Source organism: Bubalus bubalis, chromosome 13, assembly GCF_019923935.1.
Source record: "Bubalus bubalis isolate 160015118507 breed Murrah chromosome 13, NDDB_SH_1, whole genome shotgun sequence".
In the NCBI taxonomy this organism is placed as follows: domain Eukaryota; kingdom Metazoa; phylum Chordata; class Mammalia; order Artiodactyla; family Bovidae; genus Bubalus; species Bubalus bubalis.
In genome coordinates, this window is record NC_059169.1 from 16,240,255 (window position 1) to 16,266,897 (window position 26,643).

General features: G+C 41.5%; 1 protein-coding gene across 5 annotated transcripts in view; it reads left to right on the plus strand.

Annotated features, from left to right (window-relative positions):
* Positions 1–26,643, plus strand: part of LOC102392665 (ATP-binding cassette sub-family C member 4) — a 428,577-nt gene that overhangs the window by 81,707 nt on the left and 320,227 nt on the right. For 2 of the 5 annotated variants that reach the window (XM_045162433.1, XM_045162432.1), the window contains exons 21-25: positions 6,506–6,656; positions 14,225–14,344; positions 15,500–15,610; positions 20,984–21,084; positions 22,103–22,294. In XM_045162433.1, the coding sequence (XP_045018368.1) occupies positions 6,506–6,656; positions 14,225–14,344; positions 15,500–15,610; positions 20,984–21,084; positions 22,103–22,294 (675 nt within the window). Of the gene's footprint in view, positions 1–6,505; positions 6,657–14,224; positions 14,345–15,499; positions 15,611–20,983; positions 21,085–22,102; positions 22,295–26,643 lie in introns of those variants that run through there. The other 3 variants (XM_045162435.1, XM_045162436.1, XR_006639859.1) reach the window with 3 other exon arrangements.

Sequence of the window (26,643 nt, forward strand, 5' to 3'; positions counted from 1 at the left end):
TCGCTAAGTTGTGTTCAACAATTTGTAACCCCATGGACTGTAGCCCTCCAGGCTCCTCTGTCCAGGGGTTTCCCAGGCAAGAATACTGGAATGGGTTGCTGTTTCCTTCTCCGTAGGATCTTCCCGATCCAGTGATCAAACCTGCATCTCCTGCATTGGCAGGCAGATTCTTTACCACTGAGTCACCAGGGAGCCTAGCAAGCACTTTTAGGATCTTTTAATGATCATTAGAACTGGACATGGAACAACAGACTGGTTCCAAATAGGAAAAGGAGTACGTCAAGGCTGTATATTGTCACCCTGATTATTTAACTTCTATGCAGAGTACATCATGAGAAAGGCTGGGCTGGAAGAAGTACAAGCTGGAATCAAGATTGCTGGGAGAAATATCAATAACCTCAGATATGTAGAGGACACCACCCTTATGGCAGAAAGTGAAGAGGAACTAAAAAGCCTCTTGATGAAGGTGAAAGAGGAGAGTGAAAAAGTTGGCTTAAAACTCAACATTTAGAAATCAAAGATCATGGCATCTGGTCCCATCACTTCATGGGAAATAGATGGGAAACAGTGGAAACAGTGTCACACTTTATTCTTTGGGGTTCCAAAATCACTGCAGATGGTGACTGCAGCCATGAAATTAAAAGATGCTTACTTCTTGGAAGAAAAGTTATGACCAACCTAGATAGCATATTCAAAAGCAGAGACATTACTTTGCCAACTAAGGTCCATCTAGTCAAGGCTATGGTTTTTCCAGTGGTCATGTATCGATGTGAGAGTTGGACTGTGAAGAAGGCTGAGCGCCGAAGAATTGATGCTTTTGAACTGTGGTGTTGGAGAAGACTCTTGAGAGTCCCTTGGACTGCAAGGAGATCCAACCAGTCCATTTTAAAGGAGGTCAGTCCTGGGTGTTCTTTGGAAGGACTGATGCTAAAGCTGAAATTCCAATACTTTGGCCACCTCATGCGAAGAGTTGACTCATTGGAAAAGACTCTGATTCTGGGAGAGATTGGGGGCAGGAGAAGGGGATGACAGAGGATGAGATGTTTGGATGGCATCACGGACTCGATGGACGTGAGTTTGAGTGAACTCCGGGAGTTCATGATGGACAGGGAGGCCTGGCGTGCTGCAATTCATGGGGTCGCAAAGAGTTGGACATGACTGAGCGACTTAATTGAATGGAATGATCATTCTGCTCTCTGAACTGAGCAGGCTGTTATTCCCTAATTAGCTGGGAATCTAGAACTGGTCCCCTCATGGGAGAGGCCACATATGACCACAAGAAACCCAACAGCTAGAAAATGCAGACAGAAGGGCAAATATATAAAAGAGGAATATAATTTAGATATTAATTTTTTAAATGTGAATTTCATCTCTATATGTTTTATAGTATCAGGCAGAAATTAAAAGAAAAGACTTGGGGTCATAATGACTGAATTGTTTGAATTTGGGCAAATCGATAAGCCTCTCTGAGCATCAGTTTCCTGCTTTTAAATGGAGAGCAAAATCCTTCATCGTGTTGATGTAAGAAAGAGATTACATAAAGCCTGTGAAATACTTGAGATTGGGACTCATGGCAAGTCTTATAAAATGTCTTTTGTAATTGATATTTGAGAGCATGGGGTGACCATCACTTCTTTGCTTTTTGGCTAGTTTTAGAGAACTGTGGAACTTCTGGGTTATGAGAAAACTTGTCATGGCCTCTAGCAATAAAGCAATGTCTTATTTTTCAATTTTTTTGTTTGGATAGGTTTTTAAACAAGACCTTTAACATTTTCACAAGCATTATTTTCTTTTCTTTGCTGCTTTTTTGTATATTTCATTTACAATTCATTTAGATGCCAGGGTGGCTTGTCATAAACAGCTGCTCACAGCACAGTATCCTTTTGCAGGATGAAAGGTGCTCATGAGACTTCCTTCTGTAGTGGTGACATGTCCTCTGCCTTAGTCATCCTGACATCCTAACAAGGCTGCTTGCTTCCAACAAGAATGCCAACCTGAGGACCCAGTTGAATTTTCTGAGATTCACGAGTTTACAAAATCTAGATTTTGTCCTTCCACTGGTATCAATATACCGGTTCATGGTGCAAGAAATAGAAACTGTCAAATTGTTCTCTTTGGATTATATTGAATAATCTGGTTTGGTTTTGTTGATTCAGAGGTCCATCACTTTTCCCCTTAGTCTCCCATAAATACTTAGTAGTGTCAAAACGGTAAGTCTTCACTAAGACAAAGGATAACTTGAAAGATAAAGACATATGGAATAAGAAAAGAAATGTCTCTTTAAAAAAATTAAAAAAGGAAAGAACCATCTCAAAAAATGTTACTTACTGCCATGTCCCTAAGTTTATCAATCCTTGGAAGGCCTACAGTGGGGAGGATAATACAGAGAGGACAAAAATTGTAATAGGCATGAAGTTTATCGGTCATATTATTTTAAAAGTGCATCTTCAAACAAAATAGACGTCCGAAATGATTTTCACTGTGACCAAAGGAAAGCCACAGTCACTTTGGTACATGTGACATCATCACCTCATCTAGGAAAAGTAGCACCTGCTCTGATATGTCTGTAGATAATAGTAAGCTGTTCTAGTGGTTAGAATGAGTGGTCTCTTAGGGCTCAACTTCATGAGATTCTTAATATTTGGGAAGCTCATAAATCTATGAATATCTCATCCCTCCTCCCCTGGCTGCTGGCATGCAGAGCACACTGGAGGGTGGTGATGATGGAGTTGGGGTTTCAGTTTGTTATGTTTGAACTGGTTAACACTTTATGTACATGACATAAAGTGTAATGTACATCATTTAATTCTTACCACCATTCTTTTATGTTTTTGGTATATCCCAGTTTTTACTAAGATTGAGAGTGGGTATAGATTCTTACCCTCCCTGTTAATAATATTCAGGAAGTTTAGCCCTAAATCCTGTCTCAGCACAATACTGGGCTAGTGGAATTTCCCCTCCAGATATAGGCTGTCATTCTCTACAAACTAAATAATTTTTATGAATTGTGAAAAATCATAATTTTCTCTCAAGTGAAAGATTTCATCTAAAAAAATTTTTAATATATATTTTCATGTGGATTCATAGACTTTGGTTAGAATTTCCCAAATGGTATGTATGTTCCAAATGGGAAATATTTAAAAATAATGATTCTCCTTACTTGGGACGCATCAGGACTTGAGTCACTTGCTTCTGGGTCAATATACTTTTTTTTATATACCCATCATTGTCTCTGTGACTGTGAGACAGAGGTTCAGAAGCACTGGCTATGTTGATGTGGTCCATCAGATGGGCCTGAAGTCCAACCAGGAAATTATGTGTGTAGCTTGAATTGGGCTTTTTGGAATTCTTGGGCATGTAGGAGAAAGAAATGAGGTTGGCTTCAAGGAAGAGATGTTTATTGCACCAGAATCATTTGTTTCCTTCTTCAAGTGACTTTTTGCTTAGATACTATTTTCCTCTTCTGGCAACTTCTACAGAGGGTTTGCAATAGCTGGCAATAAAAGATTCATATATGTATACATATACCTGTAAACCCGTACCCAAATATGTATATATAAATAATATTCAGTCCATAATGTGGAAGGCAATGGCAACCCACTCCAGTACTCTTGCCTGGAAAATCCCAGGGATGGAGGAGCCTGGTAGGCTGCAGTCCATGGAGTCGCACAGAGTCGGACATGACTGACACAACTTGGCAGCAGCAGCAGCATAGTATTACCTATAAGTAGATGTTAGAGACATCCTCTTTTAATTGCTTCAGAATTCGGGGGTATGGACTCTGAAGGATGTAAGCTAACCTCGGAGCTTCTGAGAGCATTAGTAATGAGTCTTCAATGCATACCTAAGGCAAATGCATTGGCTCAGCTTCTGTGGAGCCCTTCATTTTGATTTTCCTCTGCTTCCCAGGTTATATGACAGGCTGGGTTAGTCTTAAAAGGCCCTCACCTGTGAAGAGCCAGATTATTGGAACTGATGAATATTACACATCAAATGGTGTGAGTCTGCTAAAAAAGCTGTAATTTGGATTTTTTATTGACATTTTAGTAGATTTTTTTGACAACCAACAATTGCAAGCCAGGTGACTTAAGACCAGACATAGAAGGAGTTGGCAGGACCCCTCCCCATGAGCATGAAAGTTGTAGCAGATGGAATGCATACTTAATGCAGTGGCTGTAAACAGTTGTTCATTTGTAGGTCTAATAGAGTGGTCAGTTAGGCCTATATTTCTCCACTTATGACTGTAATGTATTCCTTCATAATCCCATCCTCTTCACTCTAGGTTTTATTTTGATACAACAGCAGATGTGGGAGAAACATGAAAAGCACATGGGTCTCCATCCAGATAATAGAGTTTGGCTCCCAAGGGCTCCTGGACACAGAGTCACAGCTCTGGACGTTTCCTGCTCCTTCCAGGCTCCTCCTGCCTGCGGCTGTGGCTCTGGGATTCCCTGAGTACAAACCGCTCCTGTCTTTCTCCTTGACTTGCAGTCATTCCTGGGAAAACGTAGGGCAGCCACTTGCCCTCCCATCTTTATGTCGTATCTGTAAATGAAAATGAAATTCTTACTTTTCTCATTCACAAGATGGTTGTGAAGATCCTCTGAAAAAACTGGTCAGGAAGAGCAGTGAAATGATAACCCGAGTCTCTGATACAGACATTACCCTCCTAACCCATCCCTCAAAGACGCACCTGGGCCAGCTGCCCTGGGTGACAAGGTGGGGAGGCCCTGGGGTGGTGAGCATGGGATGTAGGTTCTGGTTCTGAGAGGACCCAGAACAACCAGTGTTAACTCAGACAGGCATCTTAACTTCTCATCTCAGCTCCTTTTTGGTCAAAATTTCCATCAGTTCTAGTTATTGCCCACAAGTTATTCTTGCCACTCTTTCTATTGTTAAACTAGCCTGTAAAATTCAGACATAAGTTTCTTCTTAGAATTGTCTAAAAATGTTCCTGAATTCTTCCCTTTGTTTTCCCAGCACTCTCTGCCTTGTGCAGGTCACTATGGATTTGTATCCACCTGAGATCACAAATTTTGGAAGCCTTGGCCCAGACTGAATCTGCACATCCCCACCACCCCACCCCACTGTCATAGCAAGCAGATAACTATTGATTGCATTCTTAAAAAGTAAGGGTATCATAATTTTCCTGATAAAGATGGATGCTTAAATCAGCATCAACCAATGATTTTGTTTTCTAGTCTACCTTCTGTCTTTTTTTGATTGAGATCATTTCCCAAAATAGAATCATCTCATGGGATAATGTGATGGTTAAGAGAACATTCATGGAACTCAGCACAGTGTCTTACAGACAGTAGACACATGGTAAATGGGATCTGCTGTTGTTATAATCATTAGCTGTTGGAATAGGCATTTTAAGTACTTACTATAATGATAGAAAGATGGCTGTATATTGGGGGCAAGCTTAAATATGTCATAAAGGCTCATGACATGGGCTTCCCAGCTTCATGACTGAGGCTTTGCAGTCTCCATCAAGTTGATTTCCTCTCCCTGTGCCTCACTCTCTCCATCTGTAAAATGAGACAATACTGTTACTAGATAGAGCTATTATGAGGATTAATCAGTTAATACACGTGAAAGTTTGAACATAGTCAACATTTAGTATATGTTAACTATGGATAGTAAATTCTAGAAAGAGGAATTGCTACATCTGAAGGTCAGCATTTACATTTTGTTCTACTTTTATGGACACTGATTTTGTAATTAACCACTTCTTTTTTTTTAAATTTTATTTTATTTTTAAACTTTACAATATTGTATTAGTTTTGCCAAATATCGAAATGAATCTGCCACAGGTATACATGTGTTCCCCATCCTGAACCCTCCTCCCTCCTCCCTCCCCATACCATCCCTCTGCTTTATCCCTCTATGCATTGCTTAGGCTTTTGCATTCCTCACCTGTGATACCTGCTCGCTCATCTCTCTAGTACCACCTGCTGACTCCTGACAGTTGGGATTGAGCTCCTACTCTCTGAACCTCAAATATTCATCTCTTAAAACTAGTAATGCCTGCCTCATAGGGCTACTGAGTGTATCACAAGAGCTGATACCTAGAAAGTTCTTATCATCGTGTTTGAGTCAAGCACTAAATATCATGCCAGTGAGTAAAGTTGCACAGTTGTGTCCGACTCATTGCGATCCCATGGACTGTAGCCTACCAGGCTCCTCCATCCATGGAATTTTCCAGGTAAGAGTACTGGAGTGGGTTGCTATTTCCTTCTCCAGGGGATCTTCCCAACCTGGGGATTGAATCCAGGTCTCCCGCATTGCAGGCAGACACTTTGCCATCTGAGCTACCAGGGAAGCCCTAAATATCATGAGGACCACCTATAATTTTATTTCTTTGGAAGGAAAAGTATTCCCTGCTGTCCCAACAAGTCTTTTTGAGGAAAAGAGTTTAATCCCAACAGAACAAACCCATTACAGTTTATCCTTGAAAGTACCCTTCATAAGGAGGCCTCTGTATCTATTTTTGCTATATCAGACATTTCTTCTTATGATTGGTGTTGTGAGCGTGATGGTGGCTGCAATTCCTTGGACTGCTATACCAGTGATTCCGCTTGGCATCATTTTCTTTGTTCTCGAGTGGTATTTCTTAAGGACATCACGAGAAGTGAAACGCCTGGAATGTACAAGTGAGTACCGGGGCTCTCAGGTTGGGATGATAGTGCAGGCTGGCTTCTATTTATGCCATAATTAACAAGACCCCTGAAATTCTACAGACTCTGTCTTCTGGAATTTCTCACAAGTTAACATTAGGTAATTGAATGTTATGGCCACTGTGAGTCAGTGTGGTTCTTAAGGCAAATAGAGCTGGTGGCAGGTCAGCTGTGGCTTTGCATTTTAGCACAAGGGGGATGGATGTGAACATTATGGTACAGGGCCTATTTCTGTCTTGTTCATGACATATTTCCTAACACAGAGTATCCACACTGTAAATACTTTTCTTAAAAATATTTTTTCATGTAGCAACTAATGTAAAAGGAAAATAGACAATTTTTCTCCTCCTGAAGTTACCAGAAATGACAAGGAAAGGATGAGATTAGAAAAGGAAAGAAGACTTTAGGACATTTATATCAGAAGTGATGTATTTGAAAAATACTTTTTTTTCACATGTTCAAGTACATTGCAGTTGTTAAATGTATTGAAAAGACATGTTAGTCACTCAGTTGTGTCTGACTCTTTGCGACCCCATGGACTGTAGTCGACCAGGCTCCTCTGTCCATGGAATTCTCCAGGCAAGAATACTGGAGTGGGTAGCCATTCCCTTCTCCAGAGGATCTTCCTAACCCAGGGATTGAAGCCAGTTGTCCTCCACTGCAGGTGGTTTCTTTACTGTCTTATCCACCAGGGAAGCCCTACTGAAAAGATAATCCTGTTATTTGCAGGTTTGCTCTTTATCATTACTAGTATTTGGGGTGATACCAAACTGTTTGTGTACCCCCCCCATGTCTTAAAGCTATTCATATAAATGATGCTGAAAAGAATCCAAGGACACAAGGGTGGGATCTGTTTAGTATGCATTTAGTTTATTACCCCATTCAGCTTCCTAGATTTAGAATAATGGGGAACAGGGATTTCCCTGGTGGTCCTGTGGTTAAGACTGTGCTTCTGCTGTGGGGGGCACAGCTTCAATCCCTGATCAGGGAACTAAGAACCTGAAAGTTGCAGCCAAAACAAACAAACAAAAATAATAGAATAATGGGAATCACATTTTATGACTAATCATTCTCAGTTCAGTTCAGTCACTCAGTCGTGTCCAACTCTTTGCGACCCCATGAAGCACAGCAGGCCAGGCCTCCCTGTCCATCACCAACTCCCAGAGTCCACCCAAACCCATGTCCATTGAGTCCGTGATGCCATCCAACCATCTCATCCTCTGTTGTCCTCTTCTTCTGCCTTCAATCTTTCCCAGCATCAGGGTCTTTTCCAGTGAGTCAGCTCTTCACATCAGGTGGCCAAAGTACTGTAGTTTCAGCTTCATTCTATTGTGCAGGTGATTACAGAGGATGAAATAATTGAATTTATCTCATTATTAATGCATATATTTCATCAATATTAAAACTAATAAGGAAAGTAGAATTATTATATATTTTTAAAAGTTATAAAAACTATAGCCAAAAAGTAAGGGAATATGTTTGTATTAGAGACCTCAACCATAAATGTGTGTGTGTGTTAGTCACTCAGTCCTGTCCAACTCTCTGTGACCCCATGGACTGCAGCCCGCCAGGATCATCCATCCATGGAATTCTCCAGGCAAGAACACTGGAGTGGGTTGCCATTTCCTTCTCCAATGTGAATTTCAGTAGTAGCAGTTTAGTTGCTAAGTTGTCTCTGACTCTTGCAACCCCACAGACTGCAGCCTGCTAGACTCCTCCGTCCATGGGATTCTCCAGGCAAGAATACTCGAGTGGGTTGCCATTTCCCTCTCACAACCATAAATAATTCTTGCAAATGAACACCAACTTAACCTTCTAGAAACCAAGCCAAGAAGAGAAGAATATTGAGCCCCAAGTTTCTTTGTATATACCAAGTGGAAAAAATCTCAGTTCATCCAGTCAAAGGAGTTTTTTTCACTGTTGCCTTTGCATGTTTTGTTTTTAAAATAACACTTAAGATGCTTCCTTGGTTACTCAGATGATAAATAATCTTCCTGTAATACAGGAGACCCTGGTTCAATCTCAGGGTCAGGAAGTTACCCTGGAGAAGGAAACGGCAACCCACTCCAGTATTCTTGCCTGGAGAATTCCATGGACATAGGATCCTTGTGGGCTACAGTCCATGGGGTCACAAAGAGTTGGACATGACTGAGTGACTAACACTTTGACTTTTTAAAAAGATATTTATTCTGCTGCTGCTGCTAAGTCACCTCAGTTGTGTCCGACTCTGTGTGACCCCATAGACAGCAGCCCACCAGGCTCCCCTGCCCCTGGGATTCTCCAGGCAAGAACACTGGAGTGGGTTGCCATTTCCTTCTCCAATGCATGAAAGTGAAAAGTGAAAGTGAAGTCGCTCAGTCGTGTCTGACTCTTCATGACCCCATGGACCGCAGCCTACCAGGCTCCTCCATCCATGGAATTGTCCAGGCAAGAGTACAGGCATGGGTTGCCATTGCCTTCTATGAGATACTTATTCTAATTAATTGCAAAAAGGATAGTGATCATCCATTTCATAAAAGCTATAGAAAAAAAATTTTTCAGTCATCAAGAGAACCCGCTAAACTTTTGTAAGGTCCAGTTTTGTGAGGTGTTTGGATGGATGGGGAGCAGTAGAGTCCAGGTATGTGTGGCGTTCTGCTGATGTGACTTGGTTGATGGTATAACCTGGGAATGCAGAAGAGGAAGAGATGAGCTCCATCCAATCTTCTGTGTAGACAAGGCTTTAGACATCTTATGGTTTGAGGCTGCCCATGAAATGGGGTCATTCAAGAGTCTTGCTGAAAACCATCTATCTGGTATAATCAATGAGGGGTTCTTCCAGAAGGAACACTTGACAGAGATTTTTGCCTGAGGAAGGGCCATTTCCCATCCATATGAAAGTGGAGAGAAGGGCTCCTCCTAAGGCTTTTTTAAAAAGCAGTACAGGATTTTCTCAGTATTTAAGCTCAAGAGTCTAAGAACTTTGGCATCATCTCTGTGGAATATTTGGATTTTCCTGCATCCTAGTAGGCTGCTAAAAGTTAGACCCTAAATTCAATCCAGATATCCCCTCCTCCACACCCCTGATAACCACATGTGGTGGCCAGCTGATTAGAACTGTCTATGTTCTCTCTAGGTGGTGGGTCTGTGCCTTAAATGATGACACCACTATTTTTTCTAAATAGTAACTGATCATATGTTTTAGGGCTTCCCAAGTGGCTCAGTGATAAAGGAATCTGCCTGCCAGTGCAGGTGGCACAGGAGAAATGGGTTCAGTCCCTAGGTTGGGAAGATTTCCTGGAAGAGGAAATGGCAAAGAGTCCAGTATTCTTGCCTGGATAATCCCATGGACAGAGGAGCCTGCTACAGTCCATGGGGTCAGAAAGAGTCAGACACAATTGAGCAACTGAAGGAGTAACAGTATATCTTAAGGTCCCTGCTGGAGCCACCAGCCAAATGAAGGACACCTGACTGCTGTGACCAGAAGGCATAAGCCTGCTTCATCCTTGTGCTCTGAAGGACTGCTAATGTGCTGAGGTTTCGTTTCATATCCTACTGCCTAACTGCCTCAGAAGCTTCAGTTCAGTTCAGTTCAGTTCAGTCACACAGTCATGTCTGACTCTTTGCAACCCCATGGACTGCAGCACGCCAGGCTTCCCTATCCATCACCAACTCCCGGAGTTTACTCACACTCATGTAAATTGAGTCAGTGATGCCATCCAACCATCTCATGCTCTGTCGTCCCCTTCTCCTCCTGCCCCCAATCCCTCCCAGCATCAGGGTCTTTCAAATGAGTCATCTCTTTGCATCAGGTGGCCAAAGTATTGGAGTTTCAGCTTCAACATCAGTCCTTCCAATGAATATTCAGGACTGATTTCCTTTAGGATGGACTGATTGCATCTCCTTGCACACCAAGGGACTGTCAAGAGTCCTCTCCAACACCACAGTTCAAAAGCATCAGTTCTTCTGGAATCTTAGGTTGACATTTTCATCTTAATGACATACTGGCAGCTAATTAGAATAGGGTTTTAAGGGGTACATTTTTGCAAGAGTGAGCATAACAGTGGTCAATCATGGATAAGTACATAAAACCAGGGTACCATGTGATTGCCTTTCTTTAACCAGCTTTTTGATTTGGCAGTGCCTGAATGATGAAGCCCTATCCAAATTCTGTCTGAAAAAGTGCTGGGATCAACTAGCAATGTCTGCTACGAGCATTGCCAGGGGAGGGTTAGCACGTGTGTCAGATGTATTAGGACCATAGTTCATCATCGAGTCTGCTGTTTTAAAGAGTTCTTATACTAGATTACCAGGAACTTTGTTCAACCTCGGGTGCTTAATAAGATGTGCAGTAATGGTGAAGGCTGTTGGATGTTAGCTGAGTAAGATTTGATTTCTGAACATAAATAAGATTTTCTGAACATAAGTAACAGTTTGGAGAAAAATTACACATTGTCGCACACAGGCATCCTTAACTCTGATTATTCTCCCTCTGAGACACTGCTGTTGTGATTAAAAGCACAACCTTGGGAATCAGAAAGTTGGCTCTCACACCCAGATCTATCACTTAGGTGGGTTAATATAGTTAATCTTGGCCACTGATTGCTCTTACTCCCACAGTCTCTGGGGTTCTCATGAGGATTTCTTGAATCAATGCTTGTAAAGTACTTGCTGGCCATGACCAAAGGCACTGGAACCTTGAACATGAGGGAATTGAGAACTTACTCACAACTAGAGGTCTCACATGGCTTGAAATACAACCTGCAGCAGTGCTGTCAGCCCAAGGTCCTCCTGCCCGGGAAGATCTGCAGTCCTGGTGGGGTGTGTCCCCAAGTGTCCTCGGGGTTTAGAGAAACACAGGTGTCAGTCATGTGAACTGTAGGGTTACACGTGTCTGTGACTGAGGACTGACACCATGACTGTGACATAGTTGTTTCAGGATAGCGAGCTCAGTGCTTGTGGGAAAAGTGATACTTTGGGCAACACCAGAGCCTTGACATCCCCTCTCCCCCTGTACTAGCTAATTTCTTTGAAGACCCTCCAGTTCACTCATCCTGGCATCCTGCTGCTGCTACTGCTAAGTCACTTCAGTCGTGTCCAACTCTGTGCGACTGCATAGACGGCAGCCCACCATGCTCCCTCATCCCTGGGATTCTCCAGGCAAGAATACTGGAGTGGGTTGCCATTTCCTTCTCCAATGCATGCAAGTGAAAAGTGAAAATGAAGTTTCTTAGTCGTGTCCAACTCCTAGCGACCCCATGGACTGCAGCCTACCAGGCTCCGCCATCCATGGGATTTTCCAGGCAAGAGTACTGAAGTGGGTTGCCATTACCTTCTCCACCTGTCATCCCACTAAGCCCTAACTGGAATTTGAAAGAAACAGGATGGGTTTTCATGGGTCCAGATTCCCCCAGACTGTAACTCTTGGGCATGAAGTGAGGTCGGTGATGGGGTTTTGGTTCCCTGGTGTTCAAGGCTTAGATGACACCTAGTTTCTAAAGTCGACCCCACCCTCATCCCCACTAGAGAGAATCACTTGCAGCTTTGATCTCCTGACAGAGAAGCAGGTGAGGGAGGCCACGCTGGAGAGTTCACTCCAGGACTCTCCCTGGGTAAACAGCCACATCTGCGCTCTGCTCAGAAGCCTTGTCTATGATGAATAGTGTTGATGTCACCTCATTTGCTCAGAAAGTGAGAGCCTGGTTTTAGTGAGTTTTCTGTGCTTTCTGGAGCTGGACTCTTGGCATCCTCCTGACAGGGTGATGGGCCCCAGAATTCACCTTGTCATCCCTGTGAGCACCTGGTGTCCAGACTGATGAGTTCTGGGGTGCTTGGGACACGTGCTGGGCTGAAGAAAAGGCCTGAACAGAGTCCCTCGCCTTTATTATTTGGAGCATGAGCTCAATCTGAATTTATGTTGCTCTTATAAGTGCAAATTTATAGGAAGCTAAGAAGTTAGTCAGTAGAGTGAAGAGAGAGCAGTGTAGATGCTGGAATGAGAACATAGGCACACAACTGGATGATCAAAAGCTCCATGAATCACTTTCAGCTCTTTGCCTAAACAGTGTACAAAGGGGAAGTGTTAGATGATGTCAGGGTTCAGAGATCCAGCAGAGCAGTTATGAAAACATCCATCAGGCTTCCAGAGTGGAAGTCAAGACTGTTCAAAGAATCCTTGGTTGTATGAGTCCTGTGGGCACAAGGGCGGTGCAGAACCAGATGCTCTGTGACCCGCACAGACTCCTGGTGCAGGTGCAGGGACAGGCCCAGGATGGGGGAGACAGCAGACTGTCCGCTCTCCTTTCTCATCTCACCCCTCTCCTATGTCTGGCTCTGGTCCACTGTGAGGGATATACTGACTCAATCCCAGCCCTTAGGTTACTAATCTAGGGTGGAAACAGCACACAGATAGCTCATCAAAATTCAGGGTGGTGTGGATGCTAATGAGAATTAAATTTTAGAATACTACTGATTCAAAAATTAGTGAACAATGATTACTCACCCATGGAAAAGAATTAAATGTTGCCATTTGCAGCAACATTGATGGATTTAGAGAATATTATTCTTAGTAAAGTCAGTCCTGGGTGTTCATTGGAAGGACTGATGCTGAAGCTGAAACACCAATACTTTGGCCACCTCATGTGAAGAGTTGACTCATTGGAAAAGACCCTGATGCTGGGAGGGATTGGGGGCAGGAGGAGAAGGGGACGACAGAGGATGAGATGGCTGGATGGCATCACCAACTCGATGGACATGAGTCTGAGTGAATTCTGAGTGTTGGTGTTGGACAGGGAGGCCTGGCGTGCTGTGATTCATGGGGTCCCAGAGAGTCGGACACCACTGAGCAACTGAACTGAACTGAACTGAAAGTAAGTCAGAGAAAGACAAATATGATATCACTTATAAATAGAATCTAAAAGTAATACAAATGAATCTGTATACAAAATATAAATAGAGACATAGAAAACAAACAAATTTACGGTTACCAGAGGGGATTGGGAGGGAAGGAAGAACAAATTAGAAGTATGGGGTTAACAGACACACTACTATTGATATGTCAAATAAATAAGCAACAAAGATTTACTGTAAAGCACAGGGAATTTTATTCAGTATCTTATAATAACCTGTAATGGAACATAATCAGGAAAAAATAACTAATAACTGAATGACTATACTATATACTTGAAACTAACACATTATTGTAAATCAAATATTCTTCAGTATATTTTTTTAAAAATTGTGAGCAATTTCCACCTTGTGAGATGCCAGAAGAATTTGGAGGGAGTCATGTTTGAGAGGATCTTGGTGAAAGAACAAGAATTTCTTTATCTAAATCTAGCTGTGATTTGAATTTGGTCTTTGAATTTGATCTTTCAAAGATCGTTTCAAAGAGAATCTCTCATTCCCAGGTCATTAAAGTGAAGCTTGGTGTGAGCAGGAGTTTAGGGTCACATGGAGGATTCCCTTTAGCAGGACATGTGACCACAGAGGCCGGGAGGCAGTTGGTTTCCTCGCATCCAGCCTCCCTGACTTTCTCTGTCCTGTGTCTGTCTCTGCTTTCCCAGCTCGGAGCCCGGTGTTTTCCCACTTAGCATCTTCTCTCCGGGGACTCTGGACTATCCGGGCATACAAAGCTGAAGAGAAGTTTCAGGAGCTGTTTGATGCATACCAGGATTTGCACTCAGGTCTGTAAATTTCTGGAAATAATTTCAAGATGGGGTGTGCTGTCTTCTGAGGCCTAACCTCCCTCTCAGGTAGTCTTGCTGGCCAGCATCTCTCTCCATGCTGCCCACCTGCCTCCCCCACCCCTTCCTCTCAGCATCTCCTCTGTGCTCCCCCTTCCCCCCTCACAGCCCTGCTTTTCTCCTCTGACTGGCTTGCATGGTCCTTCCATCACGGTGCCATGTGGATTTCTGTCTCTTTAGGTTAGGAGTCAGCAAACTTTTCTTTTTTGCAAAGATCCAGATAGGAAATATTGTAGGCTTTGTGTGCTGTCTTTGTTGCAACACTCACCTTTGCTGTTGTAGCAGAAAGACAGGCAAATATAATACCGTGGAGTGCCATCCAGACCAGCGCAATACATCGGCCAATGGCTGTGTTCCAATAAAACCTTCTATTCAGAACCAGGTGGTCCCTGTTCTTGGCCCCCAGAGTGGTTTGCCAACTCTTCTCAGAGTGTGGAGGGTAGCAGACATGATTGACAAAAATAATTTCCTGATTTGCAACCCACTTGATCATACTTTGTATCGGTAAAGTTGTTTTTCCTACATAGAAAATTCAGAATTTCCTCTAAGTCTATGAAATCCTGGTCAAACTTCCAATCGTTACTTTATTTTGAATATAAAATGGCATTTTGAAAGTCACATGCAGATCCTGTTAGCTGATGGTCATGTAGACCCTGGCCCTTAAGAATAAACACCACAGTGCCCTGTAGTGAGGGCAGAAGGTGCTGGAAACTGTGTGAGCTGTGCTCTCAGCTGTCAGAGAGCTGGGAGCAGTCGGCCCTGTGAGAGGATGATCTTCATGCTGAGACCCAGCACTGCAGAGAACACACCAATGAGACGATTTACTGCCTCCTCTCTTATGATCGTATTTCTGTTGATAACCTGTGGGTTCAAGTTCTCAATCCTTGCTTCCTGGACTGATCCTCTGTGACCCATGTGTTGTTTTGTGTTGGAGCCTAGTTTTCTGGAATTTCCAGGATTCTTGGGTGTGTAACTTTGCTTTTCTACCTTGTGTAAAATCTTCTGTAGCGCACCTGAGAAAATGCTCTCCCTTATGAGAAGCAGTTAACATGGTTTTTCTGTTTATGTATTATGCTTAACGATTCACAAATCCAGAGGCTTGGTTCCTGCTTTTGACGACGTCCCGATGGCTCGCTGTGTATCTGGATGTCATCTCTGCCATCTTTGTCATTGTTGTTGCCTTTGGGGCCCTGATTCTGGTAGAAAGTAAGTACAGATGTGGACATTTGTGTTTGTTTACAGTTTACAGCTTTGTTTGTAGTTTTAAAATTCTTGTCATCATGTCTAATATATACTCTTTGGTTCTAATGGATTGTATTAAAGTGTTTGCTGCATATGACTCCTCAGTTTGGTCCATGTGAAGTCATTTGTATCTTGATGAGAACTTTTAACTTTTTTCCTATTTATTTATTTATTTGCAGTAGGTCCTTGTTGAGATCTCTTTTAAAAAAAAAATTGATTGGCATATGGTTGATTTACAATGTGTTAGCTTCAGGTGTATAGCCAAGTGAATCTATTACACATATCTCCACTTTTTTTTTTTTTTATATCTCCACTGTTTTAAAGATTCTTTTTCTGTACGCCATGAACATTGGGGTACATGTATCATTTTTTTAGTAATTTGCATTTTAATAGATACTTCACATACATTGTCCTTTAGAAAAGAATATCTGTCTTTGGCTTTCGGAATCTTTAGGAGCAAAGACCAGGTATGAACATGCCTGCTCCAGCAGACCTGTGGTGCCTTGGGCTCCTGCTTTGGCTCGTTTGGTCCATTCTTTCATTTTTAAGTTTTATTGGGGTATGGTTGATTTACATTGTTGTCTTGGTTTCAGATGTAAAGCAAAGTGAATCTGCTGTACATAAAATATAGCCACTCTTTTTTATATTCTTTTCCCATATATGTCATTAAAGAGTTCCCTGTACTTTACAGTAGTTTATTATTAGTCATCTATTTTAATCTTTTACATATAGTAGTATGCATGTGTCAATCCCAGTCTTCTAATTTATCCCACCCCTCCCTTTCTCATGGTAACCATAAGTTTATTTTCTACACCTGTAACTCTAATTCTGTTTTGTAGATAAGTTCATTTGAAGCCGTTTTTTAGATTCCATATATAAGTGACATCATACTCTATCTTTCTCTGTCTGACTTACTTCACTCAGTACTAAAATCTCTAGGTCCAGCCATGTTGCTGTAAATGGCATTTTTTTGCCCTTTTTATAGCTGGGTAATATTCCATTGTATGTATGGTATCGCTTCTTCCATATCCATTGCTTGTTGATGGACATTGAGGTTTCTTCCATGTCCTGGCTACTGTAAAAAGTGCTGCAGTGAACATTAGGGTGTGTGAATCTTTTGGAATTATGGTTTTCTCTGGATATATACCCAGGACTGGGATTGCTGGATCATATGGTAGCTCTATTTTTAGGTTTCTAAAGGAACCTCCACATTGTTCTCCATGGTGTCTGTACCAGTTTACCTTCCCACCAACAGTGTTGGAGGGTGCCCTTTTCTCCACATCCTATCCAGTATTTATTGTTTGTAGACTTTTTGATGATGGCCATACTGACTGGTGTGAGGTGAAACCTCACTGTAGTTTTGATATGCATTTCTATAATAATTAGAGTTTTGATCATCCATGTGCTTTTGGCCATCTGTATGTCTTCTTTGGAGACTGTCTGTCTTAATCTTCTGCCCATTTTTTTGATTGGGTTGTTTATTTATTTATTTATTTTTGATATTGAACTGCACGAACTGTATTCTTTTGGAATTTAATCCCTTGTCAGTCACTTCGTTGCAAATATTTCCCCTCATTCTGCAGGTTGTCTTTTTGGTATTTTTATGGTTTTCTTTGCCATGCAAAAGCTTTTAAGCTTTATTAGGTCCCAGATGTTTATGTTTTATTTTATTTCATTGCCCTTGTGGTGGGTCAATAAACAGCTTATTGTAGTTATGTCAGAGAGAGTTCTATGTTTTCATATAAGAGTTTTGTAGTGTCTGTTCTTATATTTATGTATGCAATCTATTTTGAATTTATTTTTGAGTATGGGGTTAGGGAGTGTTCTGATTTTATTCTTTTACAAGTAGCTGTCCAGTTTTCCTAGCAACACTTATTGAAGAGACTCTTTTCTCCATTGTATATTCTTGCTTCCTTTGCCATAGGTGACCATAGGTGAATAGGTTTATCTCTGGACTTTCTATCTGGTTCCATTGATCTATATTTCTGGTTTTGGTGCCGTAGCATACTGTTTCAATTACTGTAGCTGTGTAGTATAGTTTAAAGACAGGGAGCCTGATTCCTCCCAGCTTCATTTTTCTTCTTTGTTTGTTTCAAAACTGCATTGGCTATTCATGGTATTTTGTGTTTCCATACAAAATGTAAAATATTTTGTTCTAATTCTGTGAAAAATGCCATTGGTAATTTAATAGGAATTTCGCTAAACCTATAGATTGCTTTGAGTAGTTTATTTATTTGCAGTAGGTCTTTATTGAGATCTTTAATCTTTTTATTTTTCTTGAATGGTTTGAAGGTCTATATAACTGTAGCAAACTGATCTTCTGGACATTCCAGGTAGTGTCCTGTAGTTAGGAGGAGAGAATCAAGTTTACTATTAAGCTTTTTGTACAGCTTAGGTTTTAGGTTTTAGCTTTAAGTCTATTTGAATCTCTTGGTTGTAGGGTTCTGGTGTACTGGGGTGAGAAAGATTCTCTGTTGCAAAAGCAGTATCCTCACTACTGTGTGGGTACCAGATGAGCAGCTGTTGGAATGTGGCATGAATTCAGTGTCCTTAACTAGTCCATAGTAATAACACTGAATCATAGTCATTAATAATGGAGCTGTGAGAGTCATATTTTAGATTTAAAAACACTACCTTTGAGAACCCATTGCTTGTTTTTGTGGTTTCAACTGCAGCTGCATTGGATATAGAAAGTGAAATTACATAATGATAATTGAAGCCATAGGGACAAAAATATGAATAATGACATGATCTTCACCTGTGTAATACTGTCAAGTGTATCTAATCCAGGTGGGATTAATATGATATAGGACAGGATTGATAAGCAGAAGAGGATTAGGAAGAGGTGACAAGAATACACAGAAGAACTGTACAAAAACGAACTTAATGACCTGGATGACCATGATGGTGTGGTCATTCACCTAGAGTCAGACATCCTGGAGTGTGAAGTCAAGTGGATCTTAACTTCAAAGCATTACTATGAACAAAGCTAGTGAAGGTAATGGATTCCAGTTGAGCTATTTAAAATCCTAAAAGGAGATGCTGTTGAAGTGCTGCACTCAATATGCCAGCAAATTTGGAAAACTCAGCAGTGGCCATAGGACTGGAAAAGGTCAGTTTTCATTACAATGCCATGGAAGGGCCATGCCAAGGAATGTTCAAACTACCATACAATTGCACTCATTTTGCATGCTAGTAAGGTTGTGTTCAAAATCCTTCAACAGTATGTGAACTGGGAACTTCCAGATGTACAAGCTAGGTTTAGAAAAGGCAGAGGAAATGGAGATCAAATTGCCAACATTCACACGATCATAGAGAAAGCAAGGGAATTCCAGAAGGGCATCTGCTTCATTGACTATGTGAAAGGCGTTGACTGCATGGATCACAAAAATCTGTGGAAAATTCTGCAAGGGACAGGAATACCAGACCATCCTACCTTCTCCTGAGAAACCTGTATGCAGGTCAAGAAGAAGCAGTTAGAACTGAACATGGAACAGTAGACTGGTTCAATATAGGGAAAGGAGTACAAAAAGGCTGTATATTGTCACTGTTTATTTAATGTATATGCAGAGTACATCATGCAAAATGCCAGGCTGGATGACTTACAAGCTAGAATCAAGATTGCCAGGAGAAATATCAACAACCTCAGATATGCAGATGATATCACTTCAATGGCAGAAAGTGAAGAGGAACTAAAGAATCTCTTGATGAGGATGAAAGAGGAGAGTGAAAAAGCTGGCTTGAAATTCAACATTCAAAATACAATGATCATGGCCTCCTGTCCATCACTTCATGGCATATATATGGAAAAAGTGGAAGCAGTGACAGATTTTATTTTCTTGGTTTCCAAAATCACTTTTGAACAGTGACTGCAGCTATGAATCAAAAGACGTTTGCTTCTTGGAAGGAAAGCTATGACAACCTAGACAGCATATAAAAAAGCAGATACATCAGGTTGCCAACAGAAGTCCATATAGTCAAAGCTATGATTTTTCCAGTGGTCATGTAGACTGTAGATTTGGGCCATTAAGGCTGTGAAGTGGAAAGGGCTCAGTCATGTCTGACTTTGGCAACCCCATGAACTATACAGTCCATGGAATTCTCCAGACCACAATATTGGAGTAGGCAGTCATTCCTCTTCTCCAGGAGATCTTCCCAATACAGGGATCAACCCGGTCTCCGCAGGCAGATTCTTTACCAGCTGAGCCACAAGGGAAGCCCTTAAGAAGGCTGAGGGCGAAGAATTTATGCTTTTGAATTGTGACGCTAGAGGAGACTCTTCGAGTCCTTTGGACTGGTAAGGAGATCAAAGCAGTCAATCCTAAAGGAAATCAACCCTGAATATTCATTGGAAGGACTGACGCTGAAGCTGAAGCTCTGATATTTTGTCCACCTGATGCAAAATGCTGACTCATTGGAAAAGACCCTGATGCTGGGAAAGATTTAAGGGTAAAAGGAGAAGAGGGCAGCAGAGGATGAGATGGTATATAGCATCACCAACTCGAAGGACATGAGTTTGAACAAACTCTGGAAGATAATGAAGGACAGGGAAGCTTGGTGTGCTGTAATCCATAGTGTCGCAAAGAGTCAGACATGCCTTAATGAGCAACAACAACTTTGGTAATTCTTTCTAATTTGATATTTGGCAAAACTAATACCATTATGTAAAGTTTAAAAATAAAATAAAATTTTAAAAAATAAATAAAAACCTTATTTATTCGTTTGGCTGTCCTGGGTCTTAGTTGGGGCACGGGGGATCTTCAGTCTCAGGTGAGACAGGCAGGACTTCAGTTGCAGTGTGTGAAGTCTTAGTTGTGGAAAGTGCAGTCTAGTTTCCTGACCAGGGATCAAACCCAGGCCCCCTGCATTGTAGTGTGGAATCTCAGCTATTGGATCACGTAGGAAGTCCCTCATGTGGGTTTTTCTTATTTATTTTTTAACTGTTTTATGGTCTCAATCAACAGAAGTAATATTATAAGTAATACTATCATTACATGTAAATGAATCAAATATTATAAAGGAGTCCTCTCACTATTATATACAATAGATAACGGAAAGGACCTACAGTATAACACAGGGAACTCTAATTAATACTCTGTAATGATATATATGGAAAATAACTTTAAAAAGAATAGATTATATGTGTATATATATGGCTGTATCACTTTACTGTACACCTGAAACTAATACACTTTTGTAAATCACTATTCAGTTCAGTTCAGTCACCTCTGCAATAAAAATCATAAAAATAAAAAGAGTCTTCATTGTAAAGAGACAGAAGGAGCTGTGTGAGGGGTTGAGAAGTAGACTGACCTTATTTCTCTCTTCCTCATTTAGCTTTGGATCTCGGGCAGGTTGGCCTGGTCCTGTCTCTAACGCTCACACTCAGGGCGATGTTCCCGTGGTGCATCAGGCAAAGTGCCGAAGTTGAGAACATGGTGATGTTTATCTTTCTGTTCTTAGCCTTTTCAGTCACCTTGCGGTTTAAATGGCATAAAAGCAATTCTTATGTAAAATAGTAAAACTATTATTTTTGCATCATAGTTAACAAAGTTTTTTTTTTTTGTATTCTCTCCATCTGCTTAATGTTATGTAAAATTAAATATACATCTTTCAGACTTATGTATACCATGTCAGAAAGTTTTATATTCATCACAGACTGACTTCAAATATAGTGAATGTCTCAAAGGAGAAAGGTCCTGAAATTCTGGAGATAATATAGGCTAATTGTTTATTAACTTAGCAGCTTGTTTACCTTTGTTTCTTAATGGGTAATTCCTCATTTTTGGTAAAAGAAAAGAATCCAGTATTTTGAGGTTTATTTAATTAATATGTTCCTGCACCCCTCCCTGCATTTTAGCATTTATTCTTGTATGTGTTGAACATCTGAATTTGCTGGCAGCCCTTCTTCCTGGTAGGATAGGTCCCTCTCAGAGTGTGCTCTCAAGGTGTGGGGTTATGGTTGTTTAGGAAGCCTTAGTATGTAAATTATACATTTTGAATTTTTCCTAAAGGGAGAAAAGCAAAGTCAGCCTTCTAACAGAGTAGACAGTGACTAATTATTAAAATGAGTCTTGATGGCTGTCCAATTCTGCTCATCTGTAACATGTGACCCTTCTGTAGCCACACATACTGATTGGTGTCCATAAGTATTTTTTTTGAAAAAATTCTCTTGTTTTTTCTTCGATGTAAAATAAAATTTTACCATTCATTTCTGTAATGCTTTTAGTTTCAATATAAAGTTGAAGGGAATAGGCATAAGTAAAAGTGTTGAGGATGATGAACAAGTTTGCAAATCATCCAAGGCCTCATCAGACTCCTACTTCTGTCCTTTATGGATTCTGAGCCCGGGATGTTCTAAACCATAGGAAAGCAGAAGGTTTTACTTAAAGTCTCTGATCTTCACATAAATAAGACCCTCTGACACTAACTCATGTGATGCCATATGTGTTTCAGATGATTTCAGTAGAAAGGGGGATTGAATATACAGACCTTGAGAAAGAAGCACCCTGGGAATATGAATATCGTCCACCTCCATCCTGGCCCCAGAGTGGAGCGATTTACTTTTCTAATGTGAACTTCAGGTACAGCTTGGATGGGCCTCTGGTATTGAAGAACGTGGGAATGTCCGTTGGCCTAAGAGAAAAGGTTAGTTTAAGCCATTTGCCTCTTTAAAATCCGCTAAAGTTTTAGCACCATTCTGGTCTTGGCTTCCTTGTCTGTGTACAGGGGATTCTTTGTTCCTAAGGATGCAGATTAGATCAGTGACATGTCCCTGAATCTTTCTGGGAAACTGACCATGGAATGGGGATACCAGCATTTTTTTTCCCTGTCACCAGCTCCTTCCTGGTGGTTGATGGGTCCTGGGCTCCAGGGCTTGATCTTAACCTGACCCAGGATACTATATGTGACACCTAATTATTCATAAAAAAGACTGTGTAGTCTGCCCTGGCTCCTTTTTCCTAACTCTCCAATATTTCATTCCTTTCCATCTTTTATTTTTTATTTATTTTATGTATTATTTGGCTGTGCTGGTCTTAGTTGTGGACACAGGATCTTTATCTTCACTGTGGCATGCACACTCTTAGTTGCAGCGTAGGATCTGTTAATAGTTCCCTGATCAGGAGTGGAACCCAGGCCCCCTGCTTTGGGACACAGGTTCTTAGCCAGTGGGCCATCAGCAATGTCCCCCATCTTTTCTTCTTTGTGTTTCTTTTCCTCCCATGGTGCCCTCTGGTTGTAGCCTGCTCCTCTGTCCCTGGGTTTTTGCCGTGGACTTGTCCTCTACTCACCCACACTGAGCTGCCGTGCCCCTGCCCTCCCACCCACAGACTGCTTCTTTCTTTAGCACATAACTGATCCTTACTGGCCTGGGTGAGTTGCTGCCGGAACCAGACCACAGCCCTAAGCGTAGTCCAGTAGGGCTGTCAGAAGAGACCTGAATCATGATCCAGTCAGGGGTGAGGAACCAGAGCCTCAGATGGAGGCAGGCCTGGAGACTTGCTCAAAGTCAAAAGCACCTTGAAGGGAGCAGGGAAGATCCACATGGGAGATGGCAGAGAGGCTGTGACCTAGACCTGCCATTGTCAGTGTCTGCTGTGATGTTCCTTTCACGTTAAGCTTGAGGCTCTCAGCTGGGCCCAGGACATGTCTTGAAGAGAAACCAGAACAGACAAGGTGGTAGGAAGCTCTTCCCCATCTCCTCTGAAGCCAATATGTCTCCTGACTTATGCACATCCCTGCAATCAGGTCATGTGTAGTTCTCCCAAAGCACCATGCCCTCCTGGTTTTCAGCGTGCATGCTGCGCCTCCACCTCAGAGACCCGTTCCCTCCATCATCTGGCTGGTGAACATCTCCTCATTTTCTGAGTTGATCTAACACATCTTTGAGACCCTCAATTCTTCGTTAGTGTCTTATCTTTTCTTTTAGGATAGAAATTATGTTACATTTTTCACAGTAGCCAAAAGTTGGAAGGAAGTAAATCCTTACAATGAAATATTCAGTTTTAAAAAGGAAAAAATTCTGACCTATGGATAAACCTTCATGATATCTTGCCAAATAATTAAGCCCGACACAAAGGGGATGAATACTCTGATTCCACTTATGTGAGATTCCTAGAGTAGTCAAATTCAAGGAGACAGGAAGGAGGATGGTGGTCTCCAGGGACTGGTGGATGGAAAATGGGAAGTTGTTTGTTTAATGGGTATAGAATTTCAGTTTTAGCAGGCAAAAAATTTCTTGAGTTTGGCTGCACAACAATGTGAATATACTAAACACCAAACTGTCCACTAAAAATGGTTATATAGTTAAATTTTATGTTAGTGAATTTTACTATAATGAAAATAAAAGCTAGCACCTATAGCATGCTTTATAATTTGGAGTCTGTATTTCAGAGTAAGTACCCTGAGCTTTTTAAAATCAGAGAGCATCTTGTTTTCATCTTTGTTCCCCAGAAAGTGGCATTCTGCAGGGCACATAGAGGGTGCTTAGGGACTGCTGGTTTCGAGGGTGAGTAGCAGACAGGTGTGAGCAGCCAGTAACCAACACCACACACATACACAAGACAACTCTGAATAACAGAAAGAACTGCTCTTTAAAACTCTCAGCACCACACCCATCTAGTGGACGTAGTTGTAATTTAGTGAATGATACCCTTGTAACATAAAAATGAAGAAAATAAATATTCAACTTAATCCCCAGATGCTACCCAGAGAGTTTCAGTTAGGGTAAAAGCTGATCCTAATTATTTCCAGTTCCAGTGTAGGTCAGGAATAAGGTGAACTGGTATGTCAGGAAAACATTAACCACAGCTCTTGATATAATCCTGTCCCCTAGAGCACTCAAGGCAATGTTGTTTACTGTCAGACAATGTGTCTGTCAGATTTTCCATTGTAAATGTACTGTTAACTTGCACTTGTCTTAAATTTTCCCCAAAGGCATAAATATGAATTATCTAAGAAACTCTGTAGCACAACTTAGGAATAACAGATTCTTTTTCTTCCTTCTTAAACCTGCAAATCATAGGACTATTGATATTCTAAAATGTTTGGCAAATTAAATTTGGAGACTGAATTAATGACTGTCGCAACTTGACACAGTATCATCATTAGCTTTATTTCTGTGTGGGGAGATGAACCTGGGCAGCATGTTTATGAAGCCATTTCACTCCACTGTGTACATCCTACCTATTACTCTTCTGCTTACGGTCCCCACCCCCATCACTCCAGGAGACATTTGGTGTTGGATTTGATTGAGAGAGGCTGCTGTGGGTGGGGAGGGGACATGTGAGTGAACCAGCCTAGCAGAAGGGGTTTATTCTGTTTCCCTCATTCTTCTGCTGTCAGGATTCCTGGAAGTTACGGCCAATAGGAAAGTGTAGTAGGTACTATGCAGGATTTTAATCCATAGAAGAAATAGCAAGTGAAAATAAACAAGACTTCCCTCGTTTTGCAGTGGAGAAGAATTCACCTGCCAGTGCAGGGGACACTGGTTCAATCCCTAGTCTGAGAAGATTCCACATGCCGAAGAGCAAGTAAGTCCATGTGGCACAACTACTGAGCCTGCATGCCACAACTACTCAAGCCTGTGCTCAGTAACAAAAGGAGCCACCTCAGTGAGAAGCCCATGCACTGCAACAAGGCGCAGCCCACACATCACAACTAGAACAGCCTGGATCACAAAAACTGTGGAAAATTCTGAAATAGATGGAATACCAGACCACCTGACCTGCCTCTTGAGAAACCTGTATGCAGGTCAGGAAGCAACAGTTAGAAATGGACATGGAACACAGACTGGTTCCAAATAGGAAAAGGAGTTCGTCAAGGCTGTATATTGTCACCTGCTTATTTAACTTATAGCAGAGTACATCATGAGAAATGCTGGGCTGGAGGAAGCACAAGCTGGAATCAAGATTGCAGGGAGAAATCAATAATCTCAGATATGCAGATGACACCACCCTTATGGCAGAAAGTGAAGAGGAACTAAAAAGCCTCTTGATGAATAAAGTAAGAGTGAAAAAGTTGGCTTAAAGCTCAACATTCAGAAAACAAGATTGTGGCATCCGGGAAATAGATGGGGAAATGGAAACAGTGTCAGACTTTATTTTTTGGGCTCCAAAATCACTGCAATGGTGACTGCAGCCATGAAATTAAAAGACGCTTACTCCTTGGAAGGAAAGTTATGTCCAACCTAGAGAGCATATCAAAACAGAGACATTACTTTGCCAACAAAGGTCCGTCTAGTCAAGGCTATGGTTTTTCCTATGGTCATGTATGGATGTGAGAGTTGGACTGTGAAGAAGGCTGAGCCCGAAGAATTGATGCTTTTGAACTGTGGTGTTGGAGAAGACTCTTGAGAGTCCCTTGGACTGCACGGAGATCCAACAGTCCATTCTGAAGGAGATCAGCCCTGGGATTTCTTTGGAAGGACTGATGCTAAAGCTGAAACTCCAGTACTTTGGCCACCTCATGCGAAGAGTTGACTCCTTGGAAAAGACTCTGGCTAGGGGATTGGGGGCAGGAGGAGAAGGGACACAGAGGATGAGATGGCTGGATGGCATCACTGACTCATGGACATGAATCTGAGTGAACTCTGGAATTGGTGATGGACAGGGAGGCCTGGTGTGCTGCGATTCATGGGGTTGCAAAGAGTCGACAGACTGAGCGACTGAACTGAACTGAACTGAACACAGCAATCATGACCCAGCTCAGCCAAAAATTAAAAACAAACAAACAAAAAAAAAATGAGGTAAATAGCACCTTAGGCTTCCTGGCTTTCTGAACATGGGCTACATTTTTATTTAGATGATTTTGTGGTTGATTTGATGATTTTAGAGAGTCCTGGGCCATATAAAGCATTTTTCAGTCTTGAGGTGATTAATTTTGTTTGTTTTTGCTCACAGCTATTACTTGGATAATACATTTTTACAGATGCTTACTAGACCTTGGTATAATGTACAAAAATATTAGTTTCCTACTTTTTATCCTTTTTAACATAA